General features: G+C 36.1%; 1 protein-coding gene across 1 annotated transcript; it reads left to right on the top strand.

Annotated features, from left to right (window-relative positions):
* The first annotated feature begins 379 nt into the window (after positions 1 to 379).
* LOC143620818 (protein EARLY STARVATION 1, chloroplastic-like) lies at positions 380 to 17,406 on the top strand. Its single transcript, XM_077092418.1, has 11 exons — positions 380 to 594; positions 2,889 to 2,980; positions 3,756 to 3,949; positions 4,828 to 4,867; positions 4,981 to 5,062; positions 5,138 to 5,215; positions 5,813 to 5,938; positions 6,140 to 6,261; positions 15,883 to 15,922; positions 16,013 to 16,087; positions 17,074 to 17,406. The coding sequence occupies exons 1-11, from the start codon at positions 380 to 382 to the stop codon at positions 17,300 to 17,302; spliced, it is 1,293 nt and encodes a 430-aa protein (XP_076948533.1). The 3' UTR covers positions 17,303 to 17,406.
* The last annotated feature ends 2,551 nt before the right edge of the window (positions 17,407 to 19,957 follow it).

Here is a 19,957-nt window from a genome sequence, read left to right as displayed (position 1 = left end):
CCCTCATGTTGGCCGTAAGACCAGTCATTAAGGATCACCAGTTGGTCGTGGGACCCGTCAATCAGAAACGCCCAACAATGACGCACCATCTTCTAACCAAAAAGGAAAAAAAAGATGGTGAGGGGAAAAGTCTAAACCCAAATTTGTGGCTGCTGTTCAATCTTCTAACAACCACCACGTGTCAACAAGCCACTGGCAAATCTGTACATTACACCATCAACCTCCAGTAAGTATAGTATCATCAACACACACACTTGACAGTCATCAGTTCAGTTATTATTATTACTATTATTATTATTATTAACCGTCGGATACCGGCTAGGGTTTTAGCAGCTCAAAACCCTAACTTACTCATGTAATTACAACTGATTCTTCATCAATGGTATGGAATTACGGCGCTCCGTCACCGCCTTCGTGTAGTTTCCGGTGGCCGCCGCTGGTGCTCCGGCGAGGAGGTGATTTTAGGTTTAGGTGTTGCTGTTCTGATAATAATCGGAGAATTGTGGATAAGAGTGAGACTGATTTGAGGAAGAATAATAATCATAAGGTTCGAGTGCAAGCTGCACCAGCGGCATGGCGGTTTGCATCATCTCAGTATGTTTTGTTTTTTTCTAATTAATGCTTGAATTTAATGAACAATATGGGCCTAATAGCCCCGATAGTTTAAGTTAGCGAAACTCACTGAACAACAGGCAGTGCCAATGGTAGTTATGATGGTTATAAACACCGTTGGTGGATATGTCGGTTATATAACTACAATTGGTAGTGATGGTGGTTATGTTGGAACTCAATTGGCCATTATCTGATTCGTTTTTCCCTGTTTGTTTGTTTTATTTAATAGCCCCTAATAGCCCCGATAGTTTAAGTTGGTGAAGCTCACTGAACGGTGGCGGTTATAGGTAGTTATGGCGGTTATAACCACCACAATAGTCATGTCGGTTATATAACTGCAAGTGGTAGTTATTGTGGTTATATAACCACCAACCATTTTTACATCTATATATTGGAACTCAGTTTGTCTGTTTCTAGAGACGTTTTTAGTTTTTACATCTCGTTATTGAGAAACACTTTATGTATTATCTGATTGAAGATTTCGTATAGGCGAGATACTTTAATCTGAAAGTGATTACACTATTCAGAAGATTATCCGGTCATTACGAATCAAAGAAACCTATAACCACCAATGGTAGTTATGGCGGTTATATAACCAGCTAACCACCAACCAATTTTCACACCTATATATAGAAACTCAGTTGGTTTGTTTCTAGAAATATTTTTTGTTTTTACAACTTTTGTTATTCTCACTTCTCAGAAGTCACATCTCGTTCTTAAGAAACATTGCGTGTCTTATCTGATTGAAGATTTCGGATAGGCAAGATACGTTAATCTGAAAGTGATTGCATGATTCAGAAGGCTATCTAGTCATTACTGAATCAAAGAAGCCTACAACCTCCATAGGCTATTAGGCTTCCATAGCATAACTTGATAAAGTGTTTTTATAGAAATTGAAGCGACATATTAGCTGAAAGGGTTTAGAATTGGACATGAAGCATTAATCCCTAGGGTAGCGTTTGGTATGCAGGAATGACAGTAGGAATGGAATGATTCATTACGTGGGAATGAAAAAAGTGGTGTTTGGTTGCTCAATGGAATGGAATCATCCATTACACATGGAATCTCATTCCATCAAAACCATTCATTCCCACCCCCCTTCTTTTTTTTCATTCCATTCCTCCTTCACCCTACTTTCTCACCAACACCATCACCTAACAACCACCACCACCAACTCCGCCGCCACCACCGCCGCCACCACCATCGCCACCGCCACCACCATTTTCGTCGCCGGAGCAACCACCGTCGCCATTGTAGCCTTTTTTTTTGGTTAAAAAGTATATGAGATAGGAGTGTTTTTACTATTTCTATTTCATTTATACAATTTTTTTGGATACCAGACAATAAAAATTAATAATTGATTTCATTTCTATAGGTTAACCAAACAAGACAAAGGAATGGTAATGATCAATTTCATTCCCTTGTCCATTCCATTCCTTCTCCCATTCCATTCCCCCTTCATTCCATTACCTCCAACCAAACATACTCTAGGTTTAATTTTTTAACAATTGACATCAAAGAGGTTAAAGGCACAGTTAAAGCTGAATTTGAAACTGATATTATGCTAGAGGGAATTAGGCGCTTAGTTACTTATTATTGTGATTTGAAGTAGCAGTTATCTGTTTCGAGTGTGTATGCAGCATATGATTATAATTTTTTTCTGATCTGATTGTCAAAATAATCATATATGGATAGTTAGGTAAGTAGTTACTTTAAGAAAATAATTCTTGGTATTATTGTAAAAGTATCTGTCTGAAAAAAAGTAAAAGTATTAAATATACTTGGATCTAAGAGAATGATTTTAAAGTTCTGTTTTTCCAAGCCACATTAATCGTTTGAATGTGCACATCAAAACAACTCTTTAACGCATGGTACTTTCAATGTTAATATAAAATGGTCTCATAAGGCTCTTTTCTTCTCAAATTGTTTGGTGATAGAAAAGAATAATTAAAGGATCATATCTAAACTTAACTGAAAAGTAAATTATTCAAGTAAAAGACAGCGCTTTAACAGGAAGAAAGGATAAGTTACAGTGTGAATCAATTAGTGATTTTCAGGCACAGTTAGTTATGAATTCGTACATTTGAATTTGTGATTAGTTTTGAATTCGTACATTTGAATTTGTGATTCTTGATTTCTTGTGTTAGACAGAATATTATGAGTTCTGTGGCACAATATCTTTAGACACAATTAGTTTTGAATTCAAGAATGATAATTCTCTCTCTACATGAAGCACAAAACTAAAATACCTGCTTTCTGAATTTTAATTGTTGCAGACCTCAGCTGGTTTCAAGACAAGAAAAGTACTTTCCACGCTGCACCCCAAAAAATTTGGGGCCTCAGTCTCGTGACACTCCACCGCAAAGAGGTTATTTTATAATCTCTATATTAAGTAACCCAAATAGTTAATTAAAACCAAGAGGTTTAAAAATATATAATTTGTAGGTAACCAACAATCAAAATTTTGATTCAAGGTATGGTAACCAGTCAAAATTGGCACCTAGAGCCTAGGGTTGTAAACCAGCCAAACCGGCTCATGAGATACTCGAGATCGGCTCGTTAAAAGCTCGAATCTAGCCAAGCTTAAATGAGGTCGAGCCTTAAAATAAGCTTGTTTAATAAATGAGCCCAAGCTTCACTTCTCGTGATCGAGCTGGCTCACGAGCCTAAACGAACTTATTATTCATATTTTTTTATTTATTATATATTCGTATACCAATAGTTCTGGTATATAAAAACGTACTAGAAATAATTAAATAACCTTAATTATGTTATATAAAAAAGCTATATTTAAAAAATGGAAATAGTAAAAAATGTGTATAAGTTGATTGATAAATAATAAACGAACCGAACTTGAGCTTGAAAAATCTATTCATGAGCCGAGCTCTTGCAAGTTAAACGAACCAAGCTGAGTTTGGCCCGGCTCGTTTACGCCCCTAAATTGATGTATCATGCACTTTTGACCAAGTTTACTATTTTCTGACTGGCACTACTCTGATGATGATGTGGCATCTTCTGTCCTAAGAAAGTTAGTTACCCAAATCAGAATTCAGACCATGGTTGCTTTTTATGCAATTTGTCCTTTTAAATATTATAATACCCTGTCTTGTAATAACTTCAATTTAATGATTGTTTAACATTAGACACGGGTATTGCAAGTGCGAAGGACTGGGGCATTACGCTGTTGACCGAGCACGTTAATGAATCTGGCATTAATGAAGATGGTAGCACCTGGTATAGAGAAAGTGGAGAAGATCTAGGTGAAAATGGATATAGATGTAGATGGACCAAAATGGGTGGTAAGAGCAGTGATGGTTCTTCACAATGGAAAGAATCGGTATTTATTATTTACTTTTTATGTCTTCAGTATTAATTATTTACTTTTTATACCTTTTATTTATTATGTATAATTTTCTTGATGCTAGTTAGATAACCATTTAAAGTGAAATGACTAGTTGACCACTTGACCTTGTGTTTATAAGCTTACATTCTTTTAGTTTCCTTATGCCCTATCCTTAAATCTATAGGTTGTAAATGGGTTTGGGTTTGATGTAAATGGGCTTGGGTCAGTTTCGGGTCGAACTCGCCTCATTTGTTTTTTATTTTACCTTTTTAAAATGTGTTTTATGCTATAAATTATATTGGTTGGGTATGTTATGCGAAAATTTAGAACTAAAAACTAAACTGACGGATTTTATAATTAAAATGTAATTATTTTTTTATAAATTTGTACAGTTTTATTGTAAGTATATATTTAAAGTATTAATAAGTAAAACAAATTAAAAATAAAAAACTTTTGGGTCAACCCTTGATTATGTGGGTTCGTGTCAGGTTAGACCCACCAACCCGCAAGCACGACCGTTTAACACCACTAAGTGTGTTTGGTACGAACACTTTCCTGTCCCTTGTTTTTGAATTTAATGAATAATTAATCAAAGAATGATGTGATACTTTCTTGTCCAAAACTTAAATGTACTTTGGGCCGCTTGTAAACCGCTCAACTCATTTGAATTATTTCCTTTTCTGTTAATAACCAGAGTGGACAGTTTAGTAACTTAACTTTTTCTACTAAGAGGCATGATAGATGCAGGAACTTAAGCATATGTTGTGCAATTAAACCTTCTACTAAACTATTGACTTCGCAAGTGATGATTTATGTACTAAGAATGATCCCAGGTGGATACATTTAACTGGATTTATTGATCTCCTTGACAGTGGTGGGAGAAAAGTGACTGGACTGGATACAAAGAGCTAGGTAACTCTTATTTACCTTTTCCTGTTTATATATCCCATAAAAGATAATTAAAACCGGTTTCAGTTACTGAAAAGTAACTGCAATACTGATAATATTATCGCGACAACTTTCAGGCGTTGAGAAATCTGGAAGAAATTCTGAAGGCGAGTCGTGGTGGGAAACCTGGCGAGAAGTTCTTCACCAAGATGAATGGAGGTTATTGTAGTTGAATAATTTAATTAAATATTTGAATATTAATTTTTATCTTATTTGGTTCTCTGTTACATGCAGTAATATAGCAAAGATAGAAAGAAGTGCACAAAAGCAAGCAAAATCAGGCACAGAAAATGCTGGATGGTATGAGAACTGGTATGGACTTTCTCCTTTAATAAAATACTTTCTGTGGTGGCAACTTTGACCTGTTTATAGGTTAAATGGATCGGGCGGGTCAAACGGGTTAAAATTTTTGTAAGTGTATGTAACATCTAAATCTCTTAAAGTCGTACTAAAAGGTTATCAGATTGACCCATTACCCATCTCAACTTGTTTTTATAGCGAGTTGAAAATTGAGCTTGAGTTCGACTCATGAAAAGATCAAGCTAGCTCGATTATTTAAAAAAACAAATATTTTTATAGTTTGTATATTTTTGCGTATTTTAAAATTTTGCTATTATGAAAAGAAAAAAAACAGAATTATACCTGGTAAAACACTTTTAAGGCTGTAAAACAATAATTTAAGGTTGTTTGTTTTCAAAACATTTTTAATGTGTTATCTATTTATTTATATATTAACTATTATTAATATTATATTCTTATTATTTTTGTTATTAAAAGAGGCAGACGAGTGAGCCAACGAGCGAGCCACGAGCTGAGCTGATCCTGGCTCTGGCTCGGCTCATATACAAAGGATCCGCGCACTTTTTGAATATCCCTAGCATCATTAATGCCAGTAACTTATGTTTATAGGTGGGAGAAATATGATGCAAAAGGGTGGACCGAGAAAGGAGCACAAAAGTACGGTAGATTAAACGAGCAGTCATGGTGGGAAAAGTGGGGAGAACATTATGATGGAAGAGGATCTGTTCTAAAATGGTACATTTTCACAACCGAATCATGCTTTATCATAAATAGTCAATTATAATTCATGAATATATGCTTTTCTGCAGTTGAATAAGTCTTAAATGTATTTTGCTAGGAACCCAAAAACGTGTTTCGAAAATATGAAATGTAACAGTTATTATGACATGAAATCTGACAGTTGGTTGTTGAGTTAACTTCGTGTTTGTCTATAAGGACGGACAAATGGGCTGAAACTGAACTGGGAACAAAATGGGGAGACAAATGGGAGGAGAAATTTTTTGGTGGCGTAGGTTCTCGTCAAGGAGAGACATGGCATGTAACTCCTGCGGGCGAACGTATGTCTCATATTTCCATTTACTTAATCTTATAAACATTTCAATATATTCCCATTGTCCCAAAGAAATTGCAACTGTGTTAACTATGCACATAGTTTAATGAATGTGCTTTGGCTATTAGTGAAAGGACTAAAATACCCCTTAATAACCTTCTTGGGCTAGAATCCAGCTTCCATTGGTTTCTTGCATTGACCTTGAAGGTCACCTCCCAATGTAAGCTGCACTTTACATGGTCCCACTAATTAGCAGGGTACTAGTGGGTCCTGCGAGTCTGGATAGAGGTGGCAAAATGCAAGGGGTGGGTAACAAGTCAAAATACGTTCATGTTAAACTATTATAATATTTTAAATAGGGTGGGTCAACCCAAACCTTTATTTATTTACTTATTTTTTTTGAATTAACTAATAATAAAACATTGAATATGGTTAAAAGACCATATTATTATAGTAATACCCTAGAGTTAATTACACGGATGCCTCCTGTGGGTTGCACGGATTTCACATTTGGTCCCTAACTTTGAAAAATTACATGCATGATCCCTGATATTTTGATCCATGTAACAGTGGTGCTCCCTAGTGTGGATGGTCGTTAGTTTTTCCAGCTAAGTGTGTATGAAATTACTTTTATACCCTCACTATTAAATAATAAACAAATAAAACATTAAATTCGAGCTTTTTCTAGGAGTATGGCATGGGTTACTTCAGCGCCGTAGCGCCTGGTACTCGAACATTGGCTCGAGGCATTTTCTCTACCCCTTCTTACCCTGAAAAAGCAGGGTCACCTTATAAAATAGACTGATACATATCCACAAAGCAGTAAATTCAATTAAACAGTTACCAAAAATAGGGTCAACTGAATTAGTGAGTTGCCAGAAATAAAGGAGCCAATCAAGGGACGGTTTCACCTTTCTTGTTTTTATATTAACATAGAGGTTAAGGTTAGGAATATATCGATGTTTTGTTTATCAAATTAGGGTTTCTAAACCTTTGTTTATGGAGATTAACCCGTCTTGAATTGGGTATTCTATCTTGTAATTGGAGATTAGCCTATCTCGAATCAGGCTGTTTATCTTAATTTTAAGCTTTCAATTTCTGGTTCTTATTATAGACCTTGTAAAGGCTTCAGATCGATTAAACGAACAACAATACGTCAGTAACAAAAATTATAATGAACGAATCTTTTATTATTGATTTGTAATTGAAAACGGATTGATTACAATGGTGGTGGCCGGAGGTATTTATACCCTTCGGCGGTTACTCCGGCAAGGGTTACTCCGGCAAGGGTTGCAACGGTTAACCAAATAAAACCGTCGCATCGTTTCTAATATCCTAATTACAATTTTTACACAAACTATCAACTATTTACATTTTGTACCCTAACTATACTAATAGAACTTTATAACAGAGTTTATCTATTCTATAATAAACTAACGAAATATTTAACGAGACTTTAACGAGATCGATGATTAACCAACAATTACCCCTTAATCTCGATCTTCAACACGGCTTGCCTTGTCACATAGTAGTGTAGTTAAACTATGTATGAGATGACCCTCCGGATCTTTCTCATTTTCTTTGGTTTTCCACTTTGGGCATTCATATGCAAAGTAACCATATTGATTACATTCATAGCATTTGAGATCACTTTTGTCTATGTTTTCGTGACTCGCATTTCCACGTTTTCTTTCTTCTTTGAAAGGTTCTCTTCCTTGATCTTTGCTTTGGCTTCTATTACCATGACCTCTTCTACGACGCCAATTCTTAGGATGATTACTAGCTATTAGGAGTTTACTTTTGTTATTGTCTTATGGTCCGTCTTTACTTTTAAGGCGTTCTTCAAAAGCTATTATTCTTCCTACCGCTTCTTCAAATGGCATTTTGTCAATTTCCAAATATTGTTCGATAGATGCCACGGTTGGTAGAAACTTCTCTGGAACTGAATTGAGCAATTTCCTTACAAGTATCTTATCCTTGAGATTAGAACTAAAACTTTCAAATTTGGCTTTTATGCTTCCTAATTTTCCAGAGAAATCACTCACGGTTTCATTTTCTTTTACCTTTAATGTCTCTGACTTGCTCCTTGATACTTGTAGACGTGCCTTCTGAACTAGATCTGCTCCCAAGTGTCGAACTTTTATAGCGTCCCACACTTCTTTTGCTGTCGAGTGTTGTGTCACTTGCATCAAAATATCTTCTGGCATTGTTTGTAGGATCATTGCCTTGGTTGTATATGCCTTCTTCTCATCAACTTCTTCTTCTGAGCTTACCGCTTCCCAAAGACCATAAGCCTTTAAGATTGTCTCCATCAACAACGCCCATGTTGTATAGTTTGACTCAGTCAATTTTGAACATTGAAGAGACATATTCCCTTGCTCACGAAGTTTTCCTGATCCACTTGACGAATCTTCTTTGCCAGACATATTTCCTTCTTACTTGATTGAACCACACAGGTTTTTTCTTCTTACCACATAGGATTTATTTGCCACTCAGGTCTTAATCGCCACACAGGTCTTTGTTTGCCACACAGGTTTTACTCTTGCTCTACGAATCATGAAGGTTCTGAGCGTTTTATTCGGACCACACAGGTTCGATTCTTTTATTCAAGTTCATTTATTTTTCCAAAATAAACAACTTGAATTTACTTCCAAATAATTGTTTCAAGACAACAATTATTATTAGTTATTAGTAATTGTTTAAAACAATTAATGTAACTTTTCCTTTTATTCTAATAATTCTTTTTTTTTGGAACAGCGAATTTCATTAAAAAACTAGCAAGAAGCTAGAAAACCAAACAAACAAAAAATTACAAGCGAAAGTTACACCAATCTTTCCACAACAAGTTTTTGAAACGTGAGCAATTTTTAATCCAAAGAAAGCCTAATGATTTGATATCCTCAATGGTTTTTGAAAAACAAGCCGGCTTGTTAGAGAAAATGACCTCATTTCTAGTCTTCCAAATGCACCAACACGCCGTAAGAATAATGCCATTCAAGACCTTGTTTTTGTGAAACTCCAAATTAGTATCATGAACTTGAAGAATGTCACGCATCATAAAAGCAAAAATGGGGGAAATATGACACCAATTGCTAACAAATTGCCAAATTAACGTGGCAAAGCAACAAGACGTGAGGAGATGATCACTAGATTCTTCATAGTCTCCGCATAATCTACATTTCACGGACCCACCTCAATGTTTCTTTTGGATAAAGCAACTAGGGTCGAGAGCCTATCCATTTCCGCTTTCCAAGCATGAATGTTTACCTTTTTTGGAACCCAACTATTCCACTTCAAAATAAACGGAGCAGACGAATTGGATATATTGAACAAAATCTTCTTCATAGAATCCACCGTAAAAACTCCGGAGGGATTGTTAGGCCAAACCCAACGATCTGGAGTATTAGAAAAGGAAGCTTGTTGCACCAAATTTAAACATTCCGAAAATTCTCTAGCTTCATTTTGGGATAAGTTCAATCGCTTCCAATGCCACTTTCAAACCGTGGCGTTACCAATTCTCTCATAATGCGAAATAATTAAGCATCCTTTATCTCTTTCGTTTAGAAACAAATTAGGGAAAAGAACTCTAAGAGGTTCTTGAGCTATCCAAGGGTCAATCCAAAATCTCATTTTATCACCCACTCCCATCTCCTCTTTGATAAGGTTGCCCAAATTTAGATTGGAAAATGCAAGATGGTTTTCCATTTTTGCTATAGTATTCCATGTACCTGAAAGACGTTTTGAATGAGGAAGGATAGGCCAAGACTATTAGAAGAATGTAACGCCAAAATCACCTTCTTCCAAAGGGCGCCCAGTTCATTCTTGAACCGCCACAACCACTTGGTAAGAAGCACGATGTTAGCGTCTCTAAGAGAGGTGAGACCCAAACCACCCGCCCGCCTCTTTTGGAGAAGTTACCCTGTTCCAATTCACCCAACAAATTTTCCTTTTTTCTTCGCTACCACCCCAAAAAAAGTTTCTCCTTTTAGCTTCAAGTTGATCGATGATGTTACAAGGTGCTTTGAAAGGGAGAAAAAGTAAGTTGGTAAAGTTTCCATTACCACCTTGAGTAACGTTAGCCTACCTCCGACTGATAACACAGAAGCCTTCCAAAGAGAAAGCCTTTTATCAAAGTCTTCTAAAACCGAATTCCAATTAGAAATCCGATTCATGTTTGCACCAATCGTAAGGCCCAAATACGAACAAGGCAACACGTCCGGTTTACATCCCATCAAATTGGCCAAATTAGAGACTTCCTCTGGAGTAACTTTAACACCCATTAGTTTAGATTTGCAAAAATTAATGTGCAGCCCCGAAACTAAATGAAAACACCTCAATAAACGAGTAATATTGAGAACGTTTTCTTTTGACCATTCGCCCACTAAAATGGCATCATCAGCGTATAGAAGATGCGAAATAGTAGGGCCATTATTAGGTAACGATATGCCACGAAAGATACCCCTCTCGGTGGCCTTCTTGAACATGCACGAGAAAGCTTCCATTCCAATAATGAAAAGAAAATGCGAAATAGGATCGCCTTGCCTCACCCCTCTTTGAAATTGAAATTCAAAGGAGGGAGATCCTTTAACGAGCACCGAGGACCTAGCCGAAGACAAAATTCCCTGAACCAGCCTCTCCATTTGGAAGGAAAATTCATTTGCTCCAAAACGGAGTCAATAAATTCCCAACTGATATGATCAAATGCCTTTTCAAAGTCGATTTAAAAAGCATTAATTTGAAATTTTTTATCTTAGCCTAAGAAATGATCTCATTAACAATCAGAGGACCATCAATAAATATTTCAGCCTTTTAAGAATCCCTACTGAGAGTCCGAAATAATTGAACCCATCACCTTTTTAGGCCCATTGGCAAGAACCAAGGAAATCACTTTACTAGTTGAACCAATTAGATTTATCGGGCAGAAGTCTTTAAAACTGGAAGGATCATTAACTTTGGGAAACAAAGAGATACTGCATCCTTGAGATATAGATTCCGAATCGTAAAAATGGTGCAAAACCCAATTGAAATCCGGGCCTAAGCACTCCCAATATCGTTTTATGAAACGAAAGTTAAAACCGTCTGGACCCGAAGCCCGATCATCGCCACATTCCCAAACTGCGTTTTTAGTTTCAATATCCGAGAATGGTTCAATAATGGAGGCCGCCTCGTGCTCGGAAAGCCGATTAATACCAGCACACACTAACTTTGGTCTAGAGCCCGTTGGCTCCTTGAAACGATTACCAAAGAACTTACAAGCTTCCCGTTTGATCAATTTCGGATTGTTACTCCACATCCCGTTTATAACCATACCATGCATCTTATTTTTCATTTCCTTGTTTTTAATAAGACCATGAAAATAAGAGGAGTTTTCATCTCCAAACGAGGCCCATTTGACTCTAGACTTTTGCCTCATATCTTTAAGTTTGAACTCGGCTAACTCCAAAAGACCAGCCTTGCATTCCGATGGATCCATTGTTCCTCTTCCGACAAATCTCGATCTTCCATAATACCATCGAGTTGAAACAGTTCGGAGGTTAATTTTTCAAAAGTTTCCTCCTTAATTTTATTTTCCGCTTTCCACTCTTTCAAGTGGATCTTTATATGTTTCAATTTATTAACAAGAAACAGATCCGGAGTCCCAACAAACGAAAAAGAATCAACAGCCTTTTTAATGATTTAAGTCAAAATTTGGCCGGTCCAACCATGAATTGAAAAAGCGAAAAGGAAGAGGGCCAAAATCAACCGGATCCGTAGCCAACATGAGCGGGGAGTGATCCAAAAGAAAACGAGGAAGAGCCATTAGACAAGCATCAGACCAATGCTCCACAAAGTTGTGGCACACCAGAAAACGATCTATTTTGCTCAATTTGACTTTTACACCTTTACCTTTGTGAAATGTAAATTTTCTACCTTTCATGGCAAATTCGGAGAGCCCACATGAGAATATGAAATCATTAAACTCCTTGGCCTCAACAGGGTTAAAAACTGAGTTTCTCCTATCCTCGGGTGATCTTACCGCATTAAAATCCCCAAACATCACCCAAACTCCTGATTTAGAAGCTTTGAGAAGGCAAATTTCTTCCCAAAGAGCTCGTTTAGCCGTAAGACACTAAGGCGCATAAACATTAAGCACGTGAAAATCCTTTTGGTACCCTTTTAGAGAGCCGGACACCAGGAGAAAATTCCTATTTTTAACATCAGTCTTAGAGAAAACGTTTGGATCCCAAAGACTAATTATCCCACCTGATCTACCCGATGCTCCCACCGACTTAAACATAAAGCTTGGATTCCCCCCAAAAGACTGTAGATTAATGCCAGATATGTTTGCAAACTGAGTCTCTTGAAAACCCAAGAAATTAATCTTAAACGACCTCTTCAAGTTACGAATCCATTCGGGTTTATCCGAATTACCTAAAACCTCTAATATTGAGACTTAAGAAATTCACCTCACCTTCAACCAAATTGCGAACCTGGTTATCGAGATTTAAAAACTTCACCCCCACTTCTTCACCAACTAGCAAAGTCTTGGAGATCTCTTCTTCTAACAAAGCCTGAGAAACCGTAGGAACTTGGGCCTGCCCTGTGGTTATGTTCAGTATATCTTCCTGCATTCTCAATGAATGGACCATGTCACCAGCAGGAAGGGTAGAGATGAAATTATCTCTTGAATTCGAACCCATAGAGTTAACAGAAACAGCGATTGGCTCTTTAGTACCAATCAAAGTTCTTCTTGACCCACCTGTTCTTCGATTCCTGTTTGAAGAGATAGCTCCGTTTTTACAATTAAAACCTGGCTGAACTGGAGATATGAGTTCAGGTAAACTACATATCCATTTTTCAAGATATTGAGCCTATTTGTGGAGTTAGGAGATAGCCCGGGGGATGCTATCCTAGGTCTTTTACGAGATTTGAGCCCACTAGTTGTATTAGGTCCAACTTGAGAACTAGCTGCAGGGGGAGTGGACGTATTCAACACTTTTTCCGGGGAAAAGTTAAAAGGTCTCACCTCGGGAAGGATGGGCAGCGACGGAGAGTTCGAGGAGATCTTTTTAGTACTGCCATGATCTCCCATTACCTTTGAAGGAATAGAAACAGCCGGCGAAACCGAGGACATAACTTTTTGTTCGGAAGGCAAACCGGAGACCGGATCCGACGGGCAAAAACTGGTCTCCAAGAAGGTAGGGTTCCATGGATATGGGTCTTCTTCAACCCACACTGAGCAGGACCTCGAATTCCACTTGAGTGTGATTATTTCATTTATATGTTTCTTTTCTCTAGTGAGGATGGCCATCTTGTGGAACGTAAGGTTGCCATCTCTGGCTGATGCTTCCGATGAGTGTAAACTTGCCCAAGACAATTGCCAATCAGATCAAAAGACTCCTTTGACCATAGGTGGGCAGGCATCTCTCGAACACCAATCCAAGCCAACCGATCAGGTTGCACAAACCTATTGCTCCAATGTTCAAAGGCTTTAAAGGAAACTTTCCATTTTTCTTTGTTGTTCTCCATAAAGTCTATAGCCTGCTCTAGATTGGAGAAATAAACAAGCACATTTAAACCCCCAAGATAACGGATACTCAACCCCGAAACTCCCATGAGGTTAAACACTTTCTGAACATTGCAAAGAACCGGAAGAGATCTAGCTTCCCCCACTAGAGAAGCAGACTTCCATTCTTTAGCCGCCCCTGTGACTTCCGGCGTGAGAATGATTGTTTTGGAATGGGCCTTCGGATTTGTATTAGTCAAAGCTTCTTTGTAGGAAGGAAGTGAAATTGTGATTCTGCTTGAAGATTGTATGCGATCCAACCAGTCGGTCCGCAAAAGATTTCTCAGAAGAGATTTTGGTGGAATTAGTCACTGGTTTCTTCCTTTCAGCTGACCATTTATCGTAAATTGCTAGGTTGACTCCAAGTTTTGCTCCTTCGATGTAAATATCTCCAAAGGATTTGACAAACATCTCTTTATCCTCCACATTTAGGTTACGAATGAAGCCGAAATTGTTACTGAACTTATCTTTTTTCCTAGCCAAGTAAACCGAGACAAGCTCTCCAAAAATCTTAAACTTCTCTTTCAAACTTTCTTCATACACCCCATTTGGAATGTTCGAGATGAAAATACTAGTAGTTGGGGTCTTCGGTTTCCAGACACGCGAGTTGATGACCTCCTTCTTCTTGCTGTACCTGCTTTTGTGCTCCTTCCATCCTTGGTTCTGTTGGTACTGGTGCTCCGGCTGACTTCCCCCCTGCTCCCTCTCCATTGTTATTATTGGCTTTTTTTAATAAAAATAATTCTTTTAAAAGAGGAAATTTACAACCTGTTCTTGCAATTCCCCCTTTTTTGACTTTTACTTTTTGATCACGTTTCCAGTTAGGCCCCTTTATGTCTTCACTGCCGGAACCCGCTACTACGGTCCTTTCTTTCTTCCTTATTTCTACCTTCAAGAGTTCAACAGTTTGGAGTTTCGCAATCTGCAAATACAAACAAACGTGCAGGTCTGTTCCTCTATTCTTCAGTGAATTTTTAATTAATCATTTTCAATCGTTCTTGATTTTCGTCACCGATTAGGGTTTCGAATTTAGGATTTTAGAGCCTCGCTCTGATACCAATTAAAGGCCTCAAGATCGATTAAACGAACAACAATACGTAAGTAACAAAAATTATAATGAACGAATCTTGTATTATTGATTTGTAATTGAAAACGGATTGATTACAATGGTGGTGGCCGGAGGTTTTTATACCCTCCGGTGGTTACTCCGGCAAGGGTTGCGATGGTTAACCAAATAAAACCGTCGCATCGTTTCTAATATCCTAATTACAATTTTTACACAAACTATCAACTATTTACATTTTGTATCCTAATTATACTAACAGAACTTTATAACAGAGTTTATCTATTCTATAATAAACTAAGGAAATATTTAACGAGACTTTAACGAGATCGATGATTAACCAACACCTTGTCCCCGACCACTCAACTGTTTACACTTTCATCTTCTTCGCTAACCAAAACCGCCAGCGACCATCTCCGTTAAACTCTTTACAATTTAGAGTAATCAAATTAGGAATTCACAATAAACCCTCAAAATACACTCACAAAGTTGTGTTACATCTCTAGAAATGTAGGTTGCATATTTAACCGAAAAAACGAGAACTTTGGCGAAAGCCGGAAACCCGCAATTAGCCAGCTATCTACTAATATCCGAATTTACAAACTCAAATTCAAGATCTTGATCTTTATTATATTTATATATGGGCATGGGTATTTTAGTAATTTAATCATACACTTAACTGAAAAACTTAATGTCATCCAGTTAAATGACCATGAGTGTTACCTGCATCAAAATATCAAGGAGCATGCATGTAATTTTTCAAAGTTATGGACCAAACGTGAAATCTGTGCAAACCACAAGGAGCATCCGTGTAACTAACTCAATACCCTAATTTTTAAACTAAAATGATACTAGTGGTTTTATGCATTATGCACCAGAACTTGTGCTACTTATAACATTTTTTTGACAACCTGCTGAATACATCCAACCCATTTCTATCTAACCCGTTTATACTTTTACCAATTTGACCCGGTGGAGGTACGATATAACTCAAAGCGACCCATTTATCTATAATTCAGGATATTCGAGGACATGGGGCGAAGAGCATTTTGGGAACGGGTACTTTTGAACAACCTTTTGTTATTCCGCCTTTGTATTACAGATAAAACATGAAATCTTATGTTGTATTATTTTTCTTTCTATTATTAGCAAGGTGCACAAATATGGGAAAAGCACGACATCTGAAAGTTGGGATATTGTTGTAAACGAGGAAACTTCATATGAGTAAGTTACTATTTATTAGGTTGGATGTTCACGGTTCAGTTCGAACCGACCGAGTTGGATGGGTCGATTAGGGTATGCTTGGGATTGAGTTTGAAAACTTGTTAACTTATTGGCTTTTTCAAAAAGCCAATAATAAAAAAGTGTTTGGCAAACACAAAGGTCCTTTTTATTTAGCTTTTTGAGAAGGTTGAAATGTTGTTTTCTAAAAGCCACAAATCCTGGCTTTTGGCGTTTTGATTGAAAAATTACCATTTTACCCACCCTTTACCCTAATGCTCCACAAAATGTTAAGCATATAATATTACATGTGAAAGTAGTAAATGGTTTTAAATATATAAGAATGTTCTTTTTGGTCATTTTATTGGCTTTTCTCACTGCAAAAGCTAATCTAAACACCATTTTGGAAAAGCCATAAGTCAATAAGCACTTTTGATAAAAAAAAAGTATACTTTTGAAGTAAATTAGCAATCATAAACACCCTCTTAGGCACGCTAAACAGTTCAATTTTGATGGTTTGGACCGTTTATAAAACGATTATTCGTTACTTAGATATTCGAATATTCAGTAAAATGGTTAGCTTAAAAAGAATGAACGTTTAACCTTTAGTATTAAAGGGTTTATAACCGTATTGTAATTGTTAGATTTCTATAAGTAAAAAAAGTTATTTTAGTGTTATTATTTAATTATTTATTAAAGTTATATAGACTAAATAAATATATTTTTAAAATATCTTGGCCGGTTCGGTTTCCTCAGCTGATTAAGAGCCAAGAACCTAACCGTGAAACCTGGTTTTTCAAACCGTAAACTGTAAGCCTGGCCGTATTATTCCTTAGCTGACTAGACCGATAGATTTAGCTCGTTTTTTATGGTTCTGTTGGTTTTAAGTTACTTTTAACTTTTAAGTTTAAACGGTTTTTTAACATCCCTACTATATATTACGGTGTATCCTACGAAACACTATATTTGAACTTCGTTTTTGATTTAAGGGCGGAACCTCATTATGGATGGGCAGAGGTCGTTGGTGACTCGAGTCAATTGTTGTCCATTCAACCTCAAGATAAACCACCCGGTGTCTATCCATTTCTCGACTTTGGATCCTCTCCACCGCCGCTTCAAGGCGGTAGTCCACCTTCAATGCCACCTCAAGATGATAATCCGCCATCAATGCCGCCTCAAGATGATAATCCACCCTCAACGCCACCTAGAACTCAATAACTTGTCGACTATCATGTGTAATATGTTTGTTGAACCAATTTTTTTCTATAAATTATCTAATCTCTAAGCATGCTTCAATTCTAGCATGGCTAGTTGTAGTTAGCTCTTTCATAGTCATCAAGAAGTTTTTTCTTTTGTTTTCATAACTATTTCATAAGTACACCTAAAAATTTGCACATATCATATTTACTAACCAAACAAAATTAATATAAAACGCGCCAAATTTAAATTTCATTTTACTCTAATTTATAGAATAAGTTACACGAAAGGTCATGTGGTATGTACATATCATGGATTGAGTCCTCAAGTATGAGAAATTACTTGTTTGGTCCAATAAGTTTCATAGTGGGTAACAAAAAGGTCCATATGAAATTGTATTTGATGATGCATCTGTAATGATTTACTGCAGTTTTTGATCGGCAGATTGATATTAAGTACAGTTTCGTAATTGACAGTTTGGTATAATTGTGGATCAGAGGCTAGCAGTTAGGTTATTTCGCAATTCGCACACATCAGTTAGAACGGGTCATAGTAGGATATAGAATATTAATATTCAGCAGATTAGTATGCAGATGCCGGTCTTCGACAATTAAACAGGTTAAAGTTTCGCATAAATCCGGTTACGGGTCAAATTGGGACAGGGATAATTTGGGAATTATTTTTTTATTTCAACTGAAAACTACATATTACAAGAGAGAATATAGCATATTGCTTTGAAGGCATTTTCAGGAAGTTTCTGGTGTTGTTTTGGGTGTACGGGTCAAGGTGACTCCAAGGGAAAGATCAATACGGGTTACAGATTTGTTTCCGTAACAGTAATTGTCACAAGAAATTCAGCTCGTATCAGACTCGTTTCACTGCAAAATCTGATATCAAAATTGTAATGCATCTGTAGTCAGTTACAGTTTTACCAAATGTAAATTCATCAAGTACCAAAAAAAAAAAAAAACAAAAGAAAACAAAATGGGACTATAAATGGCAGAACGTTTTACCAAAAAGATACAAGCATGGCAACAAATAATCAAAACTACAAATTAAGCATGAACAAATAATCAAAACTACCAATTAAGCATGCCAACAAATAATCAAAACTATAAATTAAGCATATCAACAAATAATCAAAACTACAAATTAAGCAAGCCAACATATCTTGAATATTTTTTAATCACTTACAAAGTGTTACAGTACATAAAAGATGCGAGAAAAAGTATTTTGATCTGGCAAACATGCGACACGAGATTCAAGAGAAAGAATCTGATCTCAAAGAATTATGACAGGTGTTGTGATCTGTTAATTATATATTAGGCATAAATCAACAGTGTTTTACTAATTAGGGCCCGTCAAACCAAACTTAGAGCATTCATGTTGGATTCTTTGTCTCCATCTCTACAAAATCAAGTTTATCTAAATTTATCTTAATTTTTTTTAACCTCGAACATTCAATTCTCTATCTCTATATTATTATTATTATTATTATTATTATTATTATTATTATTATTATTATTATTATTATCTCTCTTTTTCCATGCTTGAGGTACAAACCCAAACGCTTAAAGTATAAACCCAACGCTTAATATGCAATAATTAAATTATAGATAATGAATAGTGTACCTCTATATTTAAGAAGCACTATTCTAATTTACATGAGAAAATTAAATAGGAAAAATCTCCAAAACATAAAGATGAAGACATATATAATGACTATATTATGAGTGTTCTAGCTACTTAGTTTTGGTTAAAAATCTTCCATTTGACCCAAAAAGATAATAAATAAGCTTTTGTTATATAAACGAACATTATCGGCTCAATGGTTAGTCCGGTTAAAAATTTTGGATAGTCATTAGTAATTTAAAGTTTAAAAATTTTTATGTGTAAGCCTTAGGTAACTCTTCTCTGGATCCTTAAGCAATATTTGGTGCAATCAGGTTTCGTTTCCTACCTCCGGTGTATTGTAAAGAGACGATTTGTAGTTGAATAAGCATTCTTTTTAAAGAAAAAATATCCCTAAATTGAAAGAACACTCAAAGATCTTTAAACATGAAAAGTTTTTTATTTCATGATGGAAATACTACAATGGGAGATGTAAGGAAGATACAAAGAAAATACAAACATAACACCCTTATTTAATACATGAAGTTGAAAATACCGGCTTAAGTCTTTCTAAAGGCCGATGCCTTTCTCTTATGTCTTTTTTCTCTTTTAATAGCCTCTTTTTTAATTCGATAAGACTTCATGTGGTCATAATACTGTGGCCAACTCCTTGAAACGTTACATTATCAGATCGTTAAACTCTTGTGTTAGAGTCTATTCCTTGGAACTTGGTCCTCTTTACCCTTTACTTCACTTGTTTGTCGCGTTCATAGTCTAAGTCTTAAAGTTTGCAAGTATGAGAACTTCAAATTTTAGTTTTATATGAGCCACGGAGACTCACTATACTTGTGTTGGTTTATACATTAAATCATAAGATTATAAAATCGTATCTAAAATTTAAGATTTATAAAAATCTTAATTTTTATAAGTTTGACTCTCTTTTGAAGAATCAATACTCATATTATCCTTTTGTTTAGTACAAGCTTAACATACATTCTATTTGTTTCTAGTGTAATTATTAAACTTTCTTTACGAGGTAAAAAATTATCCAAAAAAAAAACATTA

This window comes from Bidens hawaiensis, unplaced genomic scaffold (genome assembly GCF_021521415.1).
Source record: "Bidens hawaiensis isolate Kalapana, Puna unplaced genomic scaffold, B.hawaiensis_p1.1 tig00002717_1, whole genome shotgun sequence".
Lineage (NCBI taxonomy): Eukaryota > Viridiplantae > Streptophyta > Magnoliopsida > Asterales > Asteraceae > Bidens > Bidens hawaiensis.
The sequence above is the reverse complement of the archived record's forward strand: the minus strand, read 5'-3'. Positions and strand labels throughout refer to the sequence as shown.

Coding starts and splice junctions, on each gene's coding strand:
- LOC143620818 (XM_077092418.1), top strand. CDS start 380: ATGGTATGGAATTACGGCGCTCCGTCACCGCCTTCGTGTAGTTTCCGG. Junction 5,939..6,139: donor AGAGGATCTGTTCTAAAATG/GTACATTTTCAC, acceptor TTTGTCTATAAG/GACGGACAAATGGGCTGAAA. Junction 6,262..15,882: donor TGTAACTCCTGCGGGCGAAC/GTATGTCTCATA, acceptor TCTATAATTCAG/GATATTCGAGGACATGGGGC.